General features: G+C 39.3%; 1 protein-coding gene across 1 annotated transcript in view; it reads right to left on the bottom strand.

Moving 5' to 3' along the window:
* The window catches only part of LOC149312754 (dolichyl-diphosphooligosaccharide--protein glycosyltransferase subunit TUSC3-like), a 165,808-nt gene that overhangs the window by 77,183 nt on the left and 71,888 nt on the right, over window positions 1-16,737 (bottom strand). Inside the window, exons 3-4 of the mRNA XM_089526981.1 lie at window positions 7,756-7,873; window positions 2,542-2,682 (exon numbers count right to left, since the gene is read on the bottom strand). Coding sequence (XP_089383107.1) covers window positions 2,542-2,682; window positions 7,756-7,873 — 259 coding nt within the window. The remainder of the gene's footprint in view (window positions 1-2,541; window positions 2,683-7,755; window positions 7,874-16,737) is intronic.

The following is a 16,737-nucleotide window of genomic DNA, read 5'->3' as shown; positions in this document are numbered from 1 at the left end:
ACTGCCCTAGATCCATCCTTTAGAATCCTGGGACTGGTAGTTTTGTGAGGCAGTAGCAATCTTTGGCAGAGAAGGCCAAAGGCCTTGTAAAACTACAGATCCCAAGATTTCACAGGATGGAGATACAGCACTTAAAGTGGTGTCAAACTGTGCTATTTCTACAATGTAGATGCATCTTTGGTACCTACACAAGTGAATGAATCTTGTACTCCTATACAGTCTACTCAGAAAGAATGGCACACACACTTAACTGCTAATTTTTTTTTAACTTGGGAAATTTATTACTTTTAAAGAGTATACCAAACCAAGAAAGTAATAAAAATAAAAAAAAATATCAAGGGTAGCCATGTCGGCCATTTAGCAAATCCAATAACAACATATATATTGTGCATTTTGGTTGGCCTCATACGGGTATCAGTTTTTGGTGTATTTTTTATGTTACAAGAATGTCAAAGTGTGTTTATCTTTATTTCTGGATGGAAATACTTGCTGACTAATACTATCAGGTTTTTAGCTAATCATATGAAAGTACTACCCAATTTTCCCAAGACAGTCAGGTTATGTTATATCACATTATTCAGAGACAAATTAAATAAGGCAATATGAACTGGGTATTCAAAAATATTGATTTTCTGTATTCAGAAAGTGAACTCAATAAATTTAGCTTTACGTACTTGCAATCACAACCTTATCAGCTAAAGGCAAAATAGCCCTGTCTAACGGCAGACTAGCCATCTCTACTATCTTTTTTATATATTAATAAAAATATTGCAAATTCACATTTGCCATGGGTTGGAGGGAAATAATATCTTCATTATCTTACCTGTCCCAATCGCTACAAAAACGTAATATGTGAATGAATAAAGAAAAGACAAGTGTGTGTTTAGTTGGACTGGCTGTTGGGACCAGCAAGTCACTGTGCCGACAAACTGTACATAAATCTCTGAGTCCTTCATAATGTGGCCTTTTATAGTGGAAACTATCAGTAGGGGCTAAAAATGTTCCCCATTCTGCAATATAAGACATCATTGGAACAAAGGGTTCTAACAGAATTACATGCATATGCCTCTGCCTGCTTGGATAGGAAGATAGCCACATTTAGTGGGGGGAAGAGGAATACAGGCAACAGCATAACATTAACCAAAGAAAGAAAGAAAGAAAGAAAGAAAGGGAAAAGTTACAATAATGGAGGAAAAGAGATAGAAGAAGGGGAAGAATGCAACACCACCACTACTACCACCATCACAACAGACCAAGAACAGAGAAATTTGGAAACCAACTGAAATTACAATTTTTCACGTGGAAAAACCAGAAACATTCAGCTCACAGAATGTTTTGCAATGTGTGCTCTCTTGGCAGAATATTCTGAATGTCATTGTCTTTCTCTCTCATACTTATGCCCTGATTGTTTGAAGACATCACTGTGAAATGCAACTTGCTTTTCCTATGGTCTATTATGAGGTTAAGTACATTGCTCACAGACACTATATGTATACTGTTTTTCTACAAACATTATGCTGAATGTTTATACTGTTATTGTGTGGATAATACCTTTATATGGCCTAGTTACTAGGTGGCAGTGGATTTAGATGTATTTGGGTGGACGCAGGAATTTCCTGCATCTGTTTAGTTAATGGAGAGAGAGAGATCAAGAATAAAATTTGCTCTAGCTTACTGAGTGAAGTGTCCTCTAAGTATTAAACCACATTTAGACAGTAGTAGGTGTTCAAGGTACTATAGTGTATACAAATGATAGACCCTGACTAAAGAGTTGTTAGTCTAAATTAGGGGGACAAGATGACTGAGCTTCAACTGGGAAGTTCTCCTACACAAGATCTGGTGAAATGAAAGAGAATTCTATGGCAGCACAGAAGCTCTTGCGCAGTCTTTATTCATTTCAGTGAGTTTGTATGAAAGAACTCCCTGGTGAGTTTTGTCCCATATTTTTCAGGCATACAGATAAGTATGATTTCAGAAGTGAAGTCAAGTTCCCCTCCACCACCCCCTTCCAACTGTGTCTCACTTCTTAGAGCTGTTTTATTGGGATTCTCTCATCATGATACACTGCTATATTAATTCTGAAGAGATTTCTACTTTTCCTTTTAAAGAAATAGTTTAATGTATACACTTCATCTGTATACAGTTAAAGTTTTTGCACATATATACCAATTACACTTCTACAGCATTAAAATGCACTTCTATAGTATTAAAATGCAGGTTATTGCTTGCATTAAGTAATATTTCAAGTATGTGCTCATATTAATCAAGTAATTGGTACACTATCATTTCTCATGTTCTGCTAGAAGACAGCCAGATTAATATTTTAGCTACCAAAGCAAGATTGAAACACATTCTAATTGTTTTTCTGAGTTAAGAGTGATGGATTTGTAGAGCTGTTTTTTATTATTATTTTAATACTTTTTGTGGAGCACTCTTATGGGAAAAAGTCATTTGAAGGTATTGGGCAGCTCCTAGGGTCAACTGTCACAGAACATGGAGATAAGTGTGGACCAGTCTCTTTACTTTTGTCAAGTGACTTACATGAACATCAGTTCTGTCAGCTATCCACTTAGCTAACTGTTCTGCTGCGAATCCAATTCTCTGCAGGTCAAATGTGTCAGCTCTCTTGGGCTTACCTTTTGGAGGGAAATGCATGAACGTAGGAGCAGAGTTCATATTGAGCTACAAGAGACAATGAAGATGCCATCAAATATTAAACAAGCATATCTGTTCTTGGTCTTTCTCAGTCTTTTAGATAACAGTTACTGTATCTAAGAACACAGCATGTAAGATCTAACTAGTTGGACTCACATGAAGAGCCACTAATGTAATGCATTTGAAAGCGTCTGAATACTACATAAATGCTAAATATTATCATTATCTGTCACTAATGAAAGGCAATATCTTATACTTATCAGACTCTGAGAGATGTGGATAAATAAGGTTATATTGAAATTTGAGATAAAGACGGGGTAAGCAGAACACTTTGCTACCAACAAAGATAGAACATGATTGCCTCTAATGATATATATATGCACAGCCACCTTCATTACCAGAGCTGCATGCTCACTACACAACTAAATTATGTTACATAAATACATTATTTAAATAGTGCAGATTCAATTTATGTACAATAATCAAGCTGGATGTTAAACAATTGGATTTATTCCAAGTACAGTGTAATCTCCACTGTCACTGAGTAAGTGTTGGCAATCCAATATGTTATGAAGTCGCAAACTATGAAGTACAAGAAAATGCTAAAAAATAATTGGAGAAGGGAAAATTTTCAGAAGGCCACATATAGCCTTGTGGAACCAGGTCACAAGTTATTTTGTCAGCTGAACAAGTAAGGCTTGTTTGTTTTTAAGTCAATGGGCCAAGAGACTTGTCTCTATGTGAACTACATTGCTCAGGACCATGAGCCCTTTCACACTACACAATTATAGCACTAGGACTTCACTTTAACTGCCATGGATCCATCCTGCAGAATCCATGGATTTGCAGTTCAGAGAGTGTTGTTTAGAATTCTTAGCAAGAGAGTTCTAGTTCACTATGAAACTACAGAACCCACAAATCCTTTCCAGGGAGAAGAGGGAGAGAGGAGTCTCGGCAGCCATTTTGACTGGGTGAGTCCCCCCCCCCAAAAAAAAACCACCTTTGTGAGTGTGTTTTCCTGAGGAGGTGGAATTTCTGTGAGTCACTAGGTTGGGGCTAGCAGCCTAGCCTATGTAACCCCTGCCAGAGGCAAATGCTTAGAGCAGAGGGTGGTCTGAGGGATTTGTTTCAGGGCTTCTCCTTTACTTTTAGCTATTTTATTTCTTTAAGGGGCCTGTGGAGTGCTTTTGCTCAGACGAAGCGAGTCAGAGACTTGCCTTGGGAAGGAGCTAGCAGCCAAGGGCTCTCTGTATTGTGATACAGCCAGTCACTTGAGCTCAGCGACAGAGCTTGGGGAACAAGCCAGGGCAACAGGAGTTGTTTACCTGTGTGTTTAATAGGCAGTTTTTGAGGGGGAAGCTCACAGTCCTGTTTCAGTGCCTCCTTAAGGCATCTCAGGATGGACAGTGAGGGAGCTGCTGTAGTCACCTATAACACTTATTGGATGTTTGTATTCTTGCCTATGGATGTGGGGAACTTCACTAAGTGGAAGTTGGTAGCCTTGTTGGAAGAGAAGGTCCAGCAGCTGGAGGCCCAGGCATCTACATTTCTGCATATTAGAGAGCAAGAAGTTTTCTTGGACAGAACAGAATGGACTGTTTTGGTTGGGGAACACACAGATGAAGTTTCTGGAGAGGAGGTCACTTCACATACATGGGAGGTAGACAATTGGAGGAATGTCATACACAGAACTAGGAACACCAGGGATCGTTCGGGGAGCTTGCAGCTACAGAACTGATTTGAAGCCCTCTCCCTTATCAGGGATGATGAGGGAGAGTAGGAGGGACAGTCCTTGGGGAAGTGCAGGAGATCTTGGTAGAATCAGCATAGAGAATGGCTGCTGTTAAGCCTCAGAGGAGGCAGGTAGTGGATGTGGGGGACTCCTTGCTGAGGGGTACAGAATCATGGTTTGTGGGCTTGACAAGAGGTCTCAGGAGGTGTGCAAAGATCCATGATGAGAGTCTGACAAGACCTGTCAAGCCTACTGACCATTATCCCTTTCTTTTGGTTCATGTGAGAACCAATGATACTGCAAGTCACAGCCTTCAAAATATCAGAAGGGATTTTGAGGCTCTAGGTAGGAAGCTGAAAGTTGAAGGGCATGGTCCAGGAAGGGAGAGGAAAATAGAGGATATGAACAACTGGCTCTGGAGATGGTGTCGCCAAGAACTATTTGGATCCTTGGATCATGGGCTGCAGTTCCATGAGAGAGTACTTCTGGCAACGGATGGTTTGCACCTCGCGCCAGTTGACAGAAACTTTTTTGCCTATAGTATCAAAAATTTGACCAGGAGGGCTTTAAACTGAGGTCTGTGGGGGAGGGAGACAGTATTTTGGAAGGCAGGAGTTCACCAAGGGCTGGAGATAATAGTCAAACTGCTATAGAGGGAACAAGACAAACAGTGCAAGGATCCAACATTAGGAAGCAAAAAACCTTATACAGGAAGCAAAGGGAAGGATCCAAGGTCTCAGATGTCTCTACACTAATGCACAGAGCATGGGAAATAAACAGGATGAACTTGAACTCCTAGACAATAAAGCAAATATGATATAATAAGCATCACCGGAATTGGTGGGATGAGTCTCATGATTGGAATATAGTAACAGAGGAGTATAACCTTTCTAAGAGAAACAAACCAAACAGGAAAGGAGGACAAATAAAATTATATGTCATGGATGTTTACACCTGTGAAGAGATCCAGAATTTGTATCCTGGAAGCCAGGTGGAGAGCATTTGGATAAAAATGAAAGGGGAGGGAAACAACAGGGATGTTACTGTGGGATGATGCCCTTCTATAACAGATGACCACACATTCAGAAAGGAGAGATTTAGTAGTGATGGGTGACTTCAACTATCTTGATATTTGCTAGAAGTTAAACTCAGACAAAACCTCTAGGTCTAGCAAATTCCTCTCTTGCCTGGAAGACAATTTCATTGTCCAAAAGGTGGAACAGGCAGCAAGGGGGTCAACTATTTTAGATCCAACAGGGATGACTTGGTTAATGGGCTGCAAATGATGGGATCTTAAGTGGGATTGATCATGTTGTCCTTGAGTTTGTTACACAGTGGAAAGCAGAAGCCAGGCATAATCAAACATGGATTCTAGACTTTAGGAGAGCTGATTTCAGTAAACTTAGAGAAATACTGGGGGTGATCCTGTGGTCAGGAATAGTAGAAGAGAAGGGAGTTAAGGATGGATGGGAGTTTCTCAAAAGGAAGATATTGAAGGCACAATTTCAAACTGTTCCAACAAGGAGGAAAAATGGGAGGTGTCTCAAGAAACCAGGAAGGATGACTAAAGAACTAAGTTTTTAACTGGGCATGTATAAGAAATGGAAAAAGGAGAAATCACCCAAGAAAAAATCAAATAGTGAATGCGTGTAGGGGTAACGTCAGAAAAGCTAAAGCGCTAGAGAGTTTAAGAACAATAAAAAGGGCTTTTTGGGCTATGTTCGCAGTAAAAAGAAGAAGAAGGAAATGGTGGAGAAGAGGGGGAAATGTGAGTTAAACAAGGCAATTGTTTAATGGATTTGTAATTGGTTGACCGGCCGAAAACAAAGAGTGCTCAGCAATGGCTCTTCTTCATCCTGGAGAGAAGTGGCCAGTGGGGTGCCTGTCCTGGGACCAGTACTATTCAACATCTTTATCAGTGACTTAGATGAAAGAACAGTGAGCATGCTTATCAAATTTGCAGATGACACCAAATTAGGAGGAATAGCTAATACCCTAATACCCCAGAGGACAGAATCACAATTCAAAATGACATTAATAGATTAGAAAGCTGGGTCAAAGCTATCAACATGAATTTCAACACAGACAAATGTAAGGTACTGTACTTAGGGCAAAAAAAAAAAAAAAGAAAGAAAGAAAGAAAAGAAAGAAAGAAAAGAAAGGCATAGATATAGGATGGGGGACATCTGTCTTGAGACTATGTGTGAAAGGGACCTAGGACTCCTAGTAGACCACAAGGTGAACATGAGTCAACAGTGTGATGAGGGAGCTAAAAAGGCCAATGCGATTCTAGGCTGTATCAACAGAAGTATAGTGCCTAGATCAAGGGAAGTAACAGTGCCACTTCATTCTGCCTTGGTCAGGTCTCACCTGGAATACTGTGTCCAGTTCTGGGTACCACAATTCAAAAAGGATGTTGAGAAGCTGGAAAGTGTGCAGAGAAGGGTACCAAAATGGTGAAGGGTCTGGAAACCATGCCCTATGAGGAAAGGCTTGGGGAGGTAGGTATGTTGAGTCTGGAGAGGAAAAGGTTAAGAGGTGATATGATAGCCTTGTTTAAATATTTGAGGGTATGTCATATTGAGGATAAAGCAAGCTTGTTTTCTGCTGCTCCAGAGAATAGGACATGGAACAATGGATGCAAGGTACAGGAAAGGAGATTCTACCTAATCATTAGGAGGAACCTCCTGACAGTAAGAGCTGTTCAACAGTGGAACACACTCCCTCAGAGAGTGGTGGAGTCTCCTTCTTTGGAGGTCTTTAAACAGAAGCTGGATGGCCATTTGTTGGGGGTGCTTTCATTGTGAGTTCCTGCATGGCAGTAGGTTGGACTGGATGGTTCTTGGGTCTCTATGATTCTATGTTTCTAAGAGCAATGGCAATTAAAATGGGTTCATAGTGCTATAATTCTATAGCATGAAAAGGCTTCACATCAGTCCTAAACTTCCAGGACTCCTACTAATTCACATGGTTGTTGTTGTTTTTTTCTACCAGACAAAGGAATCTGTGGAGTGTAGAAGGGTCAAAGGCCACCAAAACAACATGAGGACTCTGTGCCCATGTCTAATTTTAAAAATGGATCAGACAAGTTTCTGAAGTGGACTAAAATTGACACGTATGCTAATTTTTCTGAGTAGCACAACAGAGTATTGTATATTTTTTATCTTTAGTGATAGAACAGATAATAAAATATGATGTAAAAAACAGTCTCTCCATCATCTGTGCTTCTGTGCTTACCCTTAAAAAAAAGCCTAAGTAAGTACATAAAACATTTCTGAAGTGTTAAGGCAATGAAGTGCAGCAATATATCCCTTTAAAAAGAGATTTACACATAATGGTTTTATCATTCAGGAATTCCATACTCTTACCTGCTGAAAAACGTCAGCACCTTCATCATAATCAACGATAGTGAAGAAAAGTTTGTTTGAAAATGCAGAAGAGTAGCGCCATGAATTAGCCAGGACTTGATATTCTTCATTAGCCTGCCTGCAAAGTCAAATACAGGGAGGTTCCTATTTAGCTTCGTTACTGAGTACAGCTTTAATAACGGTATAGAGTAATCTTACATTTAAAAAAAGTTTTAGCTGTTATCACGAATCTGTACAAATAAACTTAAAATCAGACTCAAAAATCTGGAAATGAAAGGGGCAAACATTTATAGACATAATAGAAATAAGTATTTATATCACTTTGAACTCCATCAAGTACTTCACAAACATTATCTTAAGCCCAAAAGAGATGGGCCAAAGGTGCGGGTTTTGGCTTCTTCGGGGGCATGGCATGCAGGTGACACATGCCCCAAGATTTGCTGGAAGCCACTCCAAGTCCACTTAAGGCGGCCCAAATCCGCTGACAAAAGGAGCGGAAGAATCCACTCCTGCCAGTGGCTCATTTGGGACAGCGGTGGTGGCCCACTTTCAGAGAAGGCCATCCAGTTGCTGCAGTCCCTGGCCGATCCGGGTCCAATCAAGGCTGGAGTGGCCAGAGGCTGTTCCAAGCTGCCTGTCTGCTTCACCCCTTAGTTATCTTCACAATAATCCAGCAGTCCCAATGTTGACTGCTGGATCAGATTATGATCTGGCTGGAGTAACCTTCCACTGGCTTCTTCTGGTGGAGAGGAGCTCTGCCAAAACAAAATTCAGTAATAACTGTGGTGGCAACTCCACTGTAGTAGAGGAACCCATTATACCCATGGAAAATTCTCCAGGCATAATGTTCCTTCAAGCACAAATAACTACTAAGTCCACATACAGGGTGTTCTAAAGGGTTAGTGATAGCAAGATACTAATTGTCTCCTGAAAGATCCTATCAGTTTAGCTTCCCATTACCTTTTCCTTCCCTCTACACGGTACAGTAGAAAGCATCCATGTGCCTAGTGACAGACAAGCCACACAGAGTTAGCCCCATACTTTGTATTTCCATTGTTTAACTCATCTTTGGCCCCCAGCTCCATGCACTATATTATATTATAGTTGTTGAGATGCAGTATATTCTATTATACTACATCTCAATAACGTCATCATAACCTAGTTGTATTTGTTCCTTTTATAAATAGAAAAGTCAAAAAATGTTTCTTATTTTCCAAAGCACTCATAAATTAAGTTCACAAATGACAGTACTTAGAATCAAGAGGAAAGACTTGCTTTTATATCATACTTGTATGTGAAAATGGCAATCCTCCATAAAACTATATTGACCATGTTTTTCTGTGCATGAAGGTGTCAGAATCGTTGAATCATTGAATCATAGAGTTGGAAGAGACCACAAGGGCCATCCAGTCCAACCACTGCCATGCAGGAAATCTCAATCAAAACATCCCCAAGAGATCAGTGTGTGTCATTTTCCACCAGAGATGTGTTTGTGCTCTCTAATACACACAAAGATACTTTCTCTGCAATGTGAGCCAAAGAAAACAGAAATAATGAGGGAATTGTGTGATGAGATGATCACACAGAATTCACAAACACAAATGCTCCAGTTAATATGAACTGCTTTCTTATTCTCATCAGGGATTCCCCATTACAAAACGAGATAAATGTCTTTGTGAATGTTTCATAAAGGTGCATTCTGACACTTATTTACCCAGCAATAATCCCCCCTGATGGTTTTAAATCAAGATTCGAGACAGTGTGGCCCCACCCCATTTGTGCTCTCACAAAGCCTCCAGAAATGAGAAAAAAACTGCTGCCAAAATGCAGCAATCTGTCTGTCCAAGGCACAGTTTACCACAGACAGGAGTCATCATTCATGAGCAGAAAATAAGCTGTTAAAAAAGAATGATGCTCTCTAGATCTTCTGGCCAAGATCACTCCTCTAAGCCACAAGTATACCAGATAAAGCACAGGCACATCCCCTATACAACAAAACCACTGAAAGAGCAAGGCTCTCGTGGAGGGTTTCTCTTCTCATTAGCAACCCAAGAGGAGCCCAGGGCCAGAAAAGAACCGAAGCATCATTTAAAAAAAAAAGAAAAAAAGAACAATCTACATCTCCCAGATCTCCTCCTGAAGATCAATTCCCCCATTCACACAACAAAACTACTAGAAAATGAATCTCCCTTGGAGATTTCCTAGCATTAGGGAAGAGCTATATTGAAGAGCTGTTTTTGGTTTTGTTAAAAAAAAAAATGCCCCACTAAAGATCTCCCCAAGAGCTATACTGAAGAGTAGCTTTAACAATCCCTTCTTCCTAAGATCTCCCAGTATTGGAGAAGACAAGCTATACTGAAGAGCTGTGTGTTTGGGGGGGGGGGGGTCTTTCTTTCTTTTAAAGAAATGTCACTGCAAAAAATGCTCCTCAAGAGCTCTGTATTAAAGAGCTGTTTTTAAAAAACAAAGCACAGCGATTTCACCCTCAAGTGTTGGACACACAAGATCTTTACCCCTTGAATGAATCAAAAGCAAAGCAAGGTTGCCTTGGAAGTGTTTTTATCTCCTCTCCTCAAGAGCTCTACTCTCCTGGCTAACTGGAATCAATTAGAAAAATATTCAATTTATTAATTTGATTTATTTTAGAATAAATTTATTCTAGAATGAATGTAGATTTTTTTTTAAAAAAAATCTGCCCCTTGCTCTCCCTTAGCCTACACAGACAGAATAGGTATTACATATGGTAGATATAATTGTTTGGCTAATTTAGTTTTATAATTTAGTTTTATAAAACTAATTTAGTTTTATAATTAGGGTTGGGTGGTTGATTAATTTTAACTAGATTTGATATGTAATACACTGTTTTTAGATGTTGTAACCTGCCTTGATTCCCTGTGAAAAGGCGGGCTATAAATTATATTATTATTATCATTATTATTATCTATTCTGCTTGTATTTTTATTAGTGCTTGCTTTCAAACTTCTTATGTCAAAGCTTGTTGCTTGCTCTGCCTACTGATCTTCTTGCCTCCTTTCCATGGATCCAAGCCTGCAGTAGTGTCCCTAATTTCATTTGTGCATACTGGAGAGTATGTACTGTTCTTATGAACCAAACACAGATAGGAGGGTGACCTAAAATGAATTACAATTACTGGAACTGGAGTCTTCTGCAGCAGAACTGTCGGCTTGCATTTGCCTGTCCTTCAAAAGTACATCCCATCACAGAGCTGTGTCTGCCTGCCTGCCTGCTTGGTATGGAAAGGATCATGATCCACAGCACTCAACTGTATTATACCTCTATTTTATGAATTACATGATACATTGGTGACCACAGATCATCTATTGCAGAAACAGAAGTGATGAGGGAGATAAATGAGGAAACTCTATGTGCATGGCTGGAAAAAAACAACAACTGATGATCTGTTCTTCCACATCTGCAGTCTCTTCAGGTGTAAGAACTGTGCACAAACCGAGTCCAACAATGCTGTTTTCAAGGTTCATTGATACAGCAATCTAAATGTGACATACTGTGCCTTACAACATATCTACAAAAGAGTGTGTGACTGTATGTGACTTCAAGTTGCTTGTCACCCATGGATTTCATAGGGTTTTCTTAGACAAGGAATACTCATAGCTGGTTTTGTCACTTCCTTCCTCTGAAATATAGGAGGGTGACCTAATGTGCCTGGCATTCCTTAGCAGTCTGCCATCCAAGTGCTAGCCAGAGCTGATCCTGCTTAGTTTCCATGATCAGATGGCATTTGGTACATTTAAGGTATTTAGGCCCTACTAAAAAAAGTACTGCCGACTAATTTGGTTTTTACTTTGATTTTCCCCTATCTTTTAAAATTTTGCATCACTATAAAGAGTGGCAGGGATCTTTACTCCAATAAAGTCATAATCTATTTGAACTGCTTCTACAGACATTACCAAATTAATTCAGATGTACGTAGGTGTCGTACACGGACATCTTATGCTTTAAAAAGCACACAATGTGAAATCTGTGGGCATAAACACACACTGTTATTTCTATTTAGAATGCAACCTTGATTTCATTTTTTTAAAATCCATTTTTCATGATAGATGTGGGTATAGAGATGTAGCAAAAGAGAAGAGAAACACTATTGAAACAAGCTGGGAAAGAGACATTTACAATATACAATGTACAAAACTGTAGCTGCAAAGATGCTGACTTTTTTTTCCTGAATATTTAGTCTGATATTAAATTTCATGTTTATACTAGAAGGAAGTCTTTAATGAATACAAGAATCCACCTACACTTATTAATGATTTATTAAAATATTCTACTCTATTCTTTGTCATGGAACTTCAGGGCAGGACACAGATAAAATGATGAAAAACCTAAAATACTTCCCAACTAACAAAATAACTTAAACAGGATAAAAAACATATTAAACATGGCAACAAGTTAAAACGGCCGAAGAAAGCATAGCAATTAAAAACTATGTACATGCACTTTTAGAGAAAATTAAGTCCCAAATGCTTTTTAAAAAGCCATGTCTTGACGTGGTGCCATTTTTGTAACTGACTCAGATCTCAGCATTTGGCACATACATTGCACCAATTACAGGAAACACTGTTTTTCAGAGTTGTCTTATCTTCAGCATAATGAAAAATCTGCCTAAAAATTCTAGAAAACATCCTTCTGAGTTGGTCAATGAGAGAACAGTAAGTTCATTCTATAGAGAAAGAGATTGTGTGATGTCACCACAAATTCCTAAGACAATTTGTATGTAATCCATTACAGAAGAACAGCTTTAAGTGGGTTCAGATAGCTACCTGTGCACATGCCTTCACACACTGTGCATTTCAAATATAATACATGATGCATTGCTGATACTTCCCTACACAGAAGAGGCAGACCAGTAATTGATTCCCCACACACTGCCAAAACTGCTTTATATGCCACAGCCTGCAAGCCACCATAGTGATTAATACTGATCCATTCTTAGCAGAGCTTGGTGACATTACTATAGGCATAGCTCAATTTAAAAAGCATCCGAAAAAGAAGCTTCTTTTTACAGCCTTTTAATGATTGTCCATTCTCTATTTCTGCTTTGTCCTCTTCTCTAGCTAAAAGCATTTTAGCGGGATCAGCACTGGAAGGACGATGAATGAGAGCTGGGGAAACACAAACTTTGTCTGTTGCATTGTAGAAGCATGTGTGTAGTAAACAATGCAACAATGGTTGAGCAGGGAAAGGGGCGGATTCTGCTCTAGCTGATCCAACTGTAGCTATGAATGCTTCCTTGCAACAGGAAAAGTAAATACTAGCTGCCTTTGGAATCCCTTACTGAGAATGTGTGAATAGCAAAACAGGAAGAAAAATGAAAAGATGATAAGCCTCACCATGTTAAATAAAAAAAGCATAGATCTACTACGTTAGCTACCAAAATGCTGCTGAAAGAAGCGTAAACAAATCATCCTCGAATACATTTGGGGAAAAAGCCTTGTCTGAAGTGGTCTCTAGAAAATTCTAAATATTTCTGTTACTTATGCCATGCTTACTTGACCCAGTTGTTTCATTTCACATGTGGACATCTTGAGTTCTAAATAAAAAGTCTGCAGAAACATGGACTTCTTTTTTTGTATCATATCCTTATTCTTTCCATGTTATTTCTGTCTCTGATACCAAACTTTCTGTTAAAGAAGTAATGCCTAGGAGAACATCTACTTTGACTTTGGACTGGATGGGACTGTAACACCCATGTTGTTGTTGTGTGCCTTCAAGTCATTTCTGACTTATGGTGACCCTAAGGGGACCCTATGATGTGATTTTCTCAACAAGTTTCTTCAGAAGGGGTTTGCTATTGCCAACCTCTGAGGCTGAGAGAATGCGACTTGTCCAAGGTCACCCAGTGGTGACCGCTCCTTTTTATTTTCGGAATTTTCTGAAAGTAAAAAGGAGTGACTTTTGTCTGCCTTCCCTCTACTTTCCGTTCGGGGTGATATTAGTTTAACAACAACGTTGTGTGAAAATCAACTCGCTTTTGCAGGTTTCTTTTCCAATTTAGACCCCCATTTTTGCATGGGATTTCCCAAGTGTGATAAACCCCAGAGTTCAAAGGTATACCATGCTGGCTCCCTGACTGCCAGCCAATATACCATCTGGCTCCCTGGCATCCATGACTGCCAGCCAATTTGGACAGAGTCATGCTGGCTGAAGGATCATGAGAGTTGCAGTTTAAAAAAACCTAATGTTACTACTACTGTTGTGTTCGCTCTCACAAAATGAGGAAGGTGAAAGTAAGAGCAAAAAATTTCCTTAGGCTATCTAATATTCTGCAAAGTTGTGAACTGTGTCTTTTGGGCTCACTGTATTCAATGCTCCTGCTATTAATAAGACAGAAATCTGAAATTAACACATAGGTATACAAAAGCTCAGACTTGATCAAGACTAATCTATAGCCTTTTGGCTCTGAATAGCAGACAGTATTCAGATGTAAGATGTGTCAGAAAATGAAGGCACAATGTTTTTTTTTTAAAAAAAATGGATTACAGAGGCAGAGGAACTATGTTATACACCAAGATAAGCTGGCTTGGCAAAATTCTCTCTCTCCTAGGCTGCATTCATGCTGCAGAGACAATCCAGTTTGATACCACTTTAACTGCCATGGCTCAATGATACAGAATCTGAGGAATTGTAGTTTTGTGAGACATACAGCTTTCTCCGTCAGAAATCTCTGCTGCCACAACAAACTACAAATCCCAGAATTCCACAACATTGAGCTATGTCAGTTAACATGGTGTCAAACTGGATTATTTCTGCAGTGGTGACACAGCCCTAAAGATATAAATTGTCCCCAGGGAATCCAAGGTTTATCCAGAGTCTGCTGCTTATCTTTATTGGAGGTTTGATTCTTTAAAAAGAGAATATATCCATTGCATACATTCAGCTCAGTGGCGAGACAGCCCCCAGTAAGCACACCTGGATGGCAGAGCCTATACTTTTGTTGTTTGTTTGTTTATTTGCACTTGAAACCTCCTGCAAAGCCTTTGCATTGATGTTCCCACCATAATTGAGACACTGTAATTGTTTCAACAGGTATGATTATCTGGGCTAGTTGAGGACTGCAAATCTATGTTGTTTATGTTCTCCTACATGCCCTAGGAGTCATGTGGACACACTAGGAGCACTTCCAGCTATTTATCTCAAGGGGGGAAAGACTGAAAAAATGCTTTTTGATGTAGGTGATTCATAGACTCTTTCTTTCTATTAAAGTTTACTAGGAAACACATCCCCACTGAGTTCAGTGAGGCTCACCTACCAGGAAAATACACAGAGGACTGCAATCTGGGAGTATGCCCTATGGAACAAAGTGGGACTTACTTCCAAGTAATTTTGCAAAAGATCAAGCCAAATGTCATGGTGCCAATTTGAGAAACAAAAGAGGATTTTTTAGTTTTATAGGATTTTTTTGCCTTTGGGGAAAGAAAAAAAAGAACTGTTTCTTTGAAGTTACTTCAAGCTGGGGATTCAAAACATTTCTTTTTCGAGTTCTCTAAATCTAGCACAGCTATTACAATAGCACAGCATTTAAGGGTAAGCTATTTTAAAAAAATAATAATAAGATGAGTGAATTTGTTGCTTTTGCCACTATGCATGTACAAGAGAACTAGCAAAACCAACAGAAATGTTGGTAAATTTGGAACAGAAAACTGACCCAGATATGTTTGTGGCACAGGTCTTCTGAATGATGGGCTTCTTTTCAAACTTGAAATATTTCTTTCTTTTCAACATTAATAACCAATGTTGTTGTTGCTGTTGTTGTTGCTGCGTACCTTCAAGTTCTTCCCAACTTCTGGTGACTCTAAGGCATTCAAAACTATCATGGGGTTTTCTTGGCAAGATTTATTCAGATGAGTTTTGCCATGGCCTTCCTCTAAGGCTGAGAGAGTGTGACTTGCCCAAGAGCATCCAGTGGTTTCCATAGCCAAATAGAAATTTGAACTCTAGTCTCTTGGAGTCTTAATCCAAAATTCAAACCACTACACCATACAACTCTCAATTATATGTATAAAAATGCACTATTGATCACACCAAGCCCTTTAAACACACACACACACATTTACTAAATCTTGAGCACTATCCCAAATCCCATCCGTGTCCATGGCTGTCTCTAAGGAAAGCTAACAGCAAAAGGAACAACAAAAACAATAACAACACCCCAATTCTTAGGCAGATGAGCATGAACAGCATCTGAAACAAAATGCAACTGAACATGTGGTGTGACAGCTGTTGGAAGAATGGGGACAGATCATGTCTAAAAACAAAATTAGTGCCTTTTCCCCCAAGTTCTGTTGAACTGTTCATTGTTATAAATTTTGTTTGGTGAGACCAATGTTATGCCTGTTGCAGCACAATTGTGCACTTTGGCCCCGAAGAACAGTAGGCATTCAAGCAAGATGAAGGCAATCATCAGTAACCCAAACTGAAATCATCAGTTAGAGATACTGTAACTAAATGGAATTTGAAATGCCATTTTGGTACAAAAGTGCATTTTCCCATCAACTCACAGCACTATCTTCCTGTGAAAAGAAAACCAGTATTTCTAAACCAAGATCCTATTTTTTAAAGACACACACAAAAAATAACACTCATTGGAGTTGAAGCAAAGCAAAACACTTGCTTTTTGCTGTCAACTGGTGAGCTGAGAATTATCCCCTTCATTCCAAATCCCATTTAGGGGCAAGGCTAGAAGTGGAGGCAACACATTCAATACACCGAATGTTGTTGCTTCCGAATGAAATGGCAGAGCATCTTCTTTAGTAACCCGTAGAGGGCAGTCAAGCAGCATCAAATGAATCAAGGCTTAAGAAATAACTGTAGGGCAGGGGCGTGTTAACCTAACTATAATAGAAATGTTGAAGTTTTAATACAAGAACCAAATGATAATATCCCTTCACCCCAATGTGATCGGTTTCTTTAGACCAGCATATTGAAAAACAGTTATGTAAAATG

Source organism: Sceloporus occidentalis, unplaced genomic scaffold, assembly GCF_023333645.1.
Source record: "Sceloporus occidentalis isolate IW3139 unplaced genomic scaffold, rSceOcc1.0.p SCAF_5, whole genome shotgun sequence".
In the NCBI taxonomy this organism is placed as follows: domain Eukaryota; kingdom Metazoa; phylum Chordata; class Lepidosauria; order Squamata; family Phrynosomatidae; genus Sceloporus; species Sceloporus occidentalis.
This window is presented reverse-complemented; position numbering and strand designations above follow the sequence as displayed.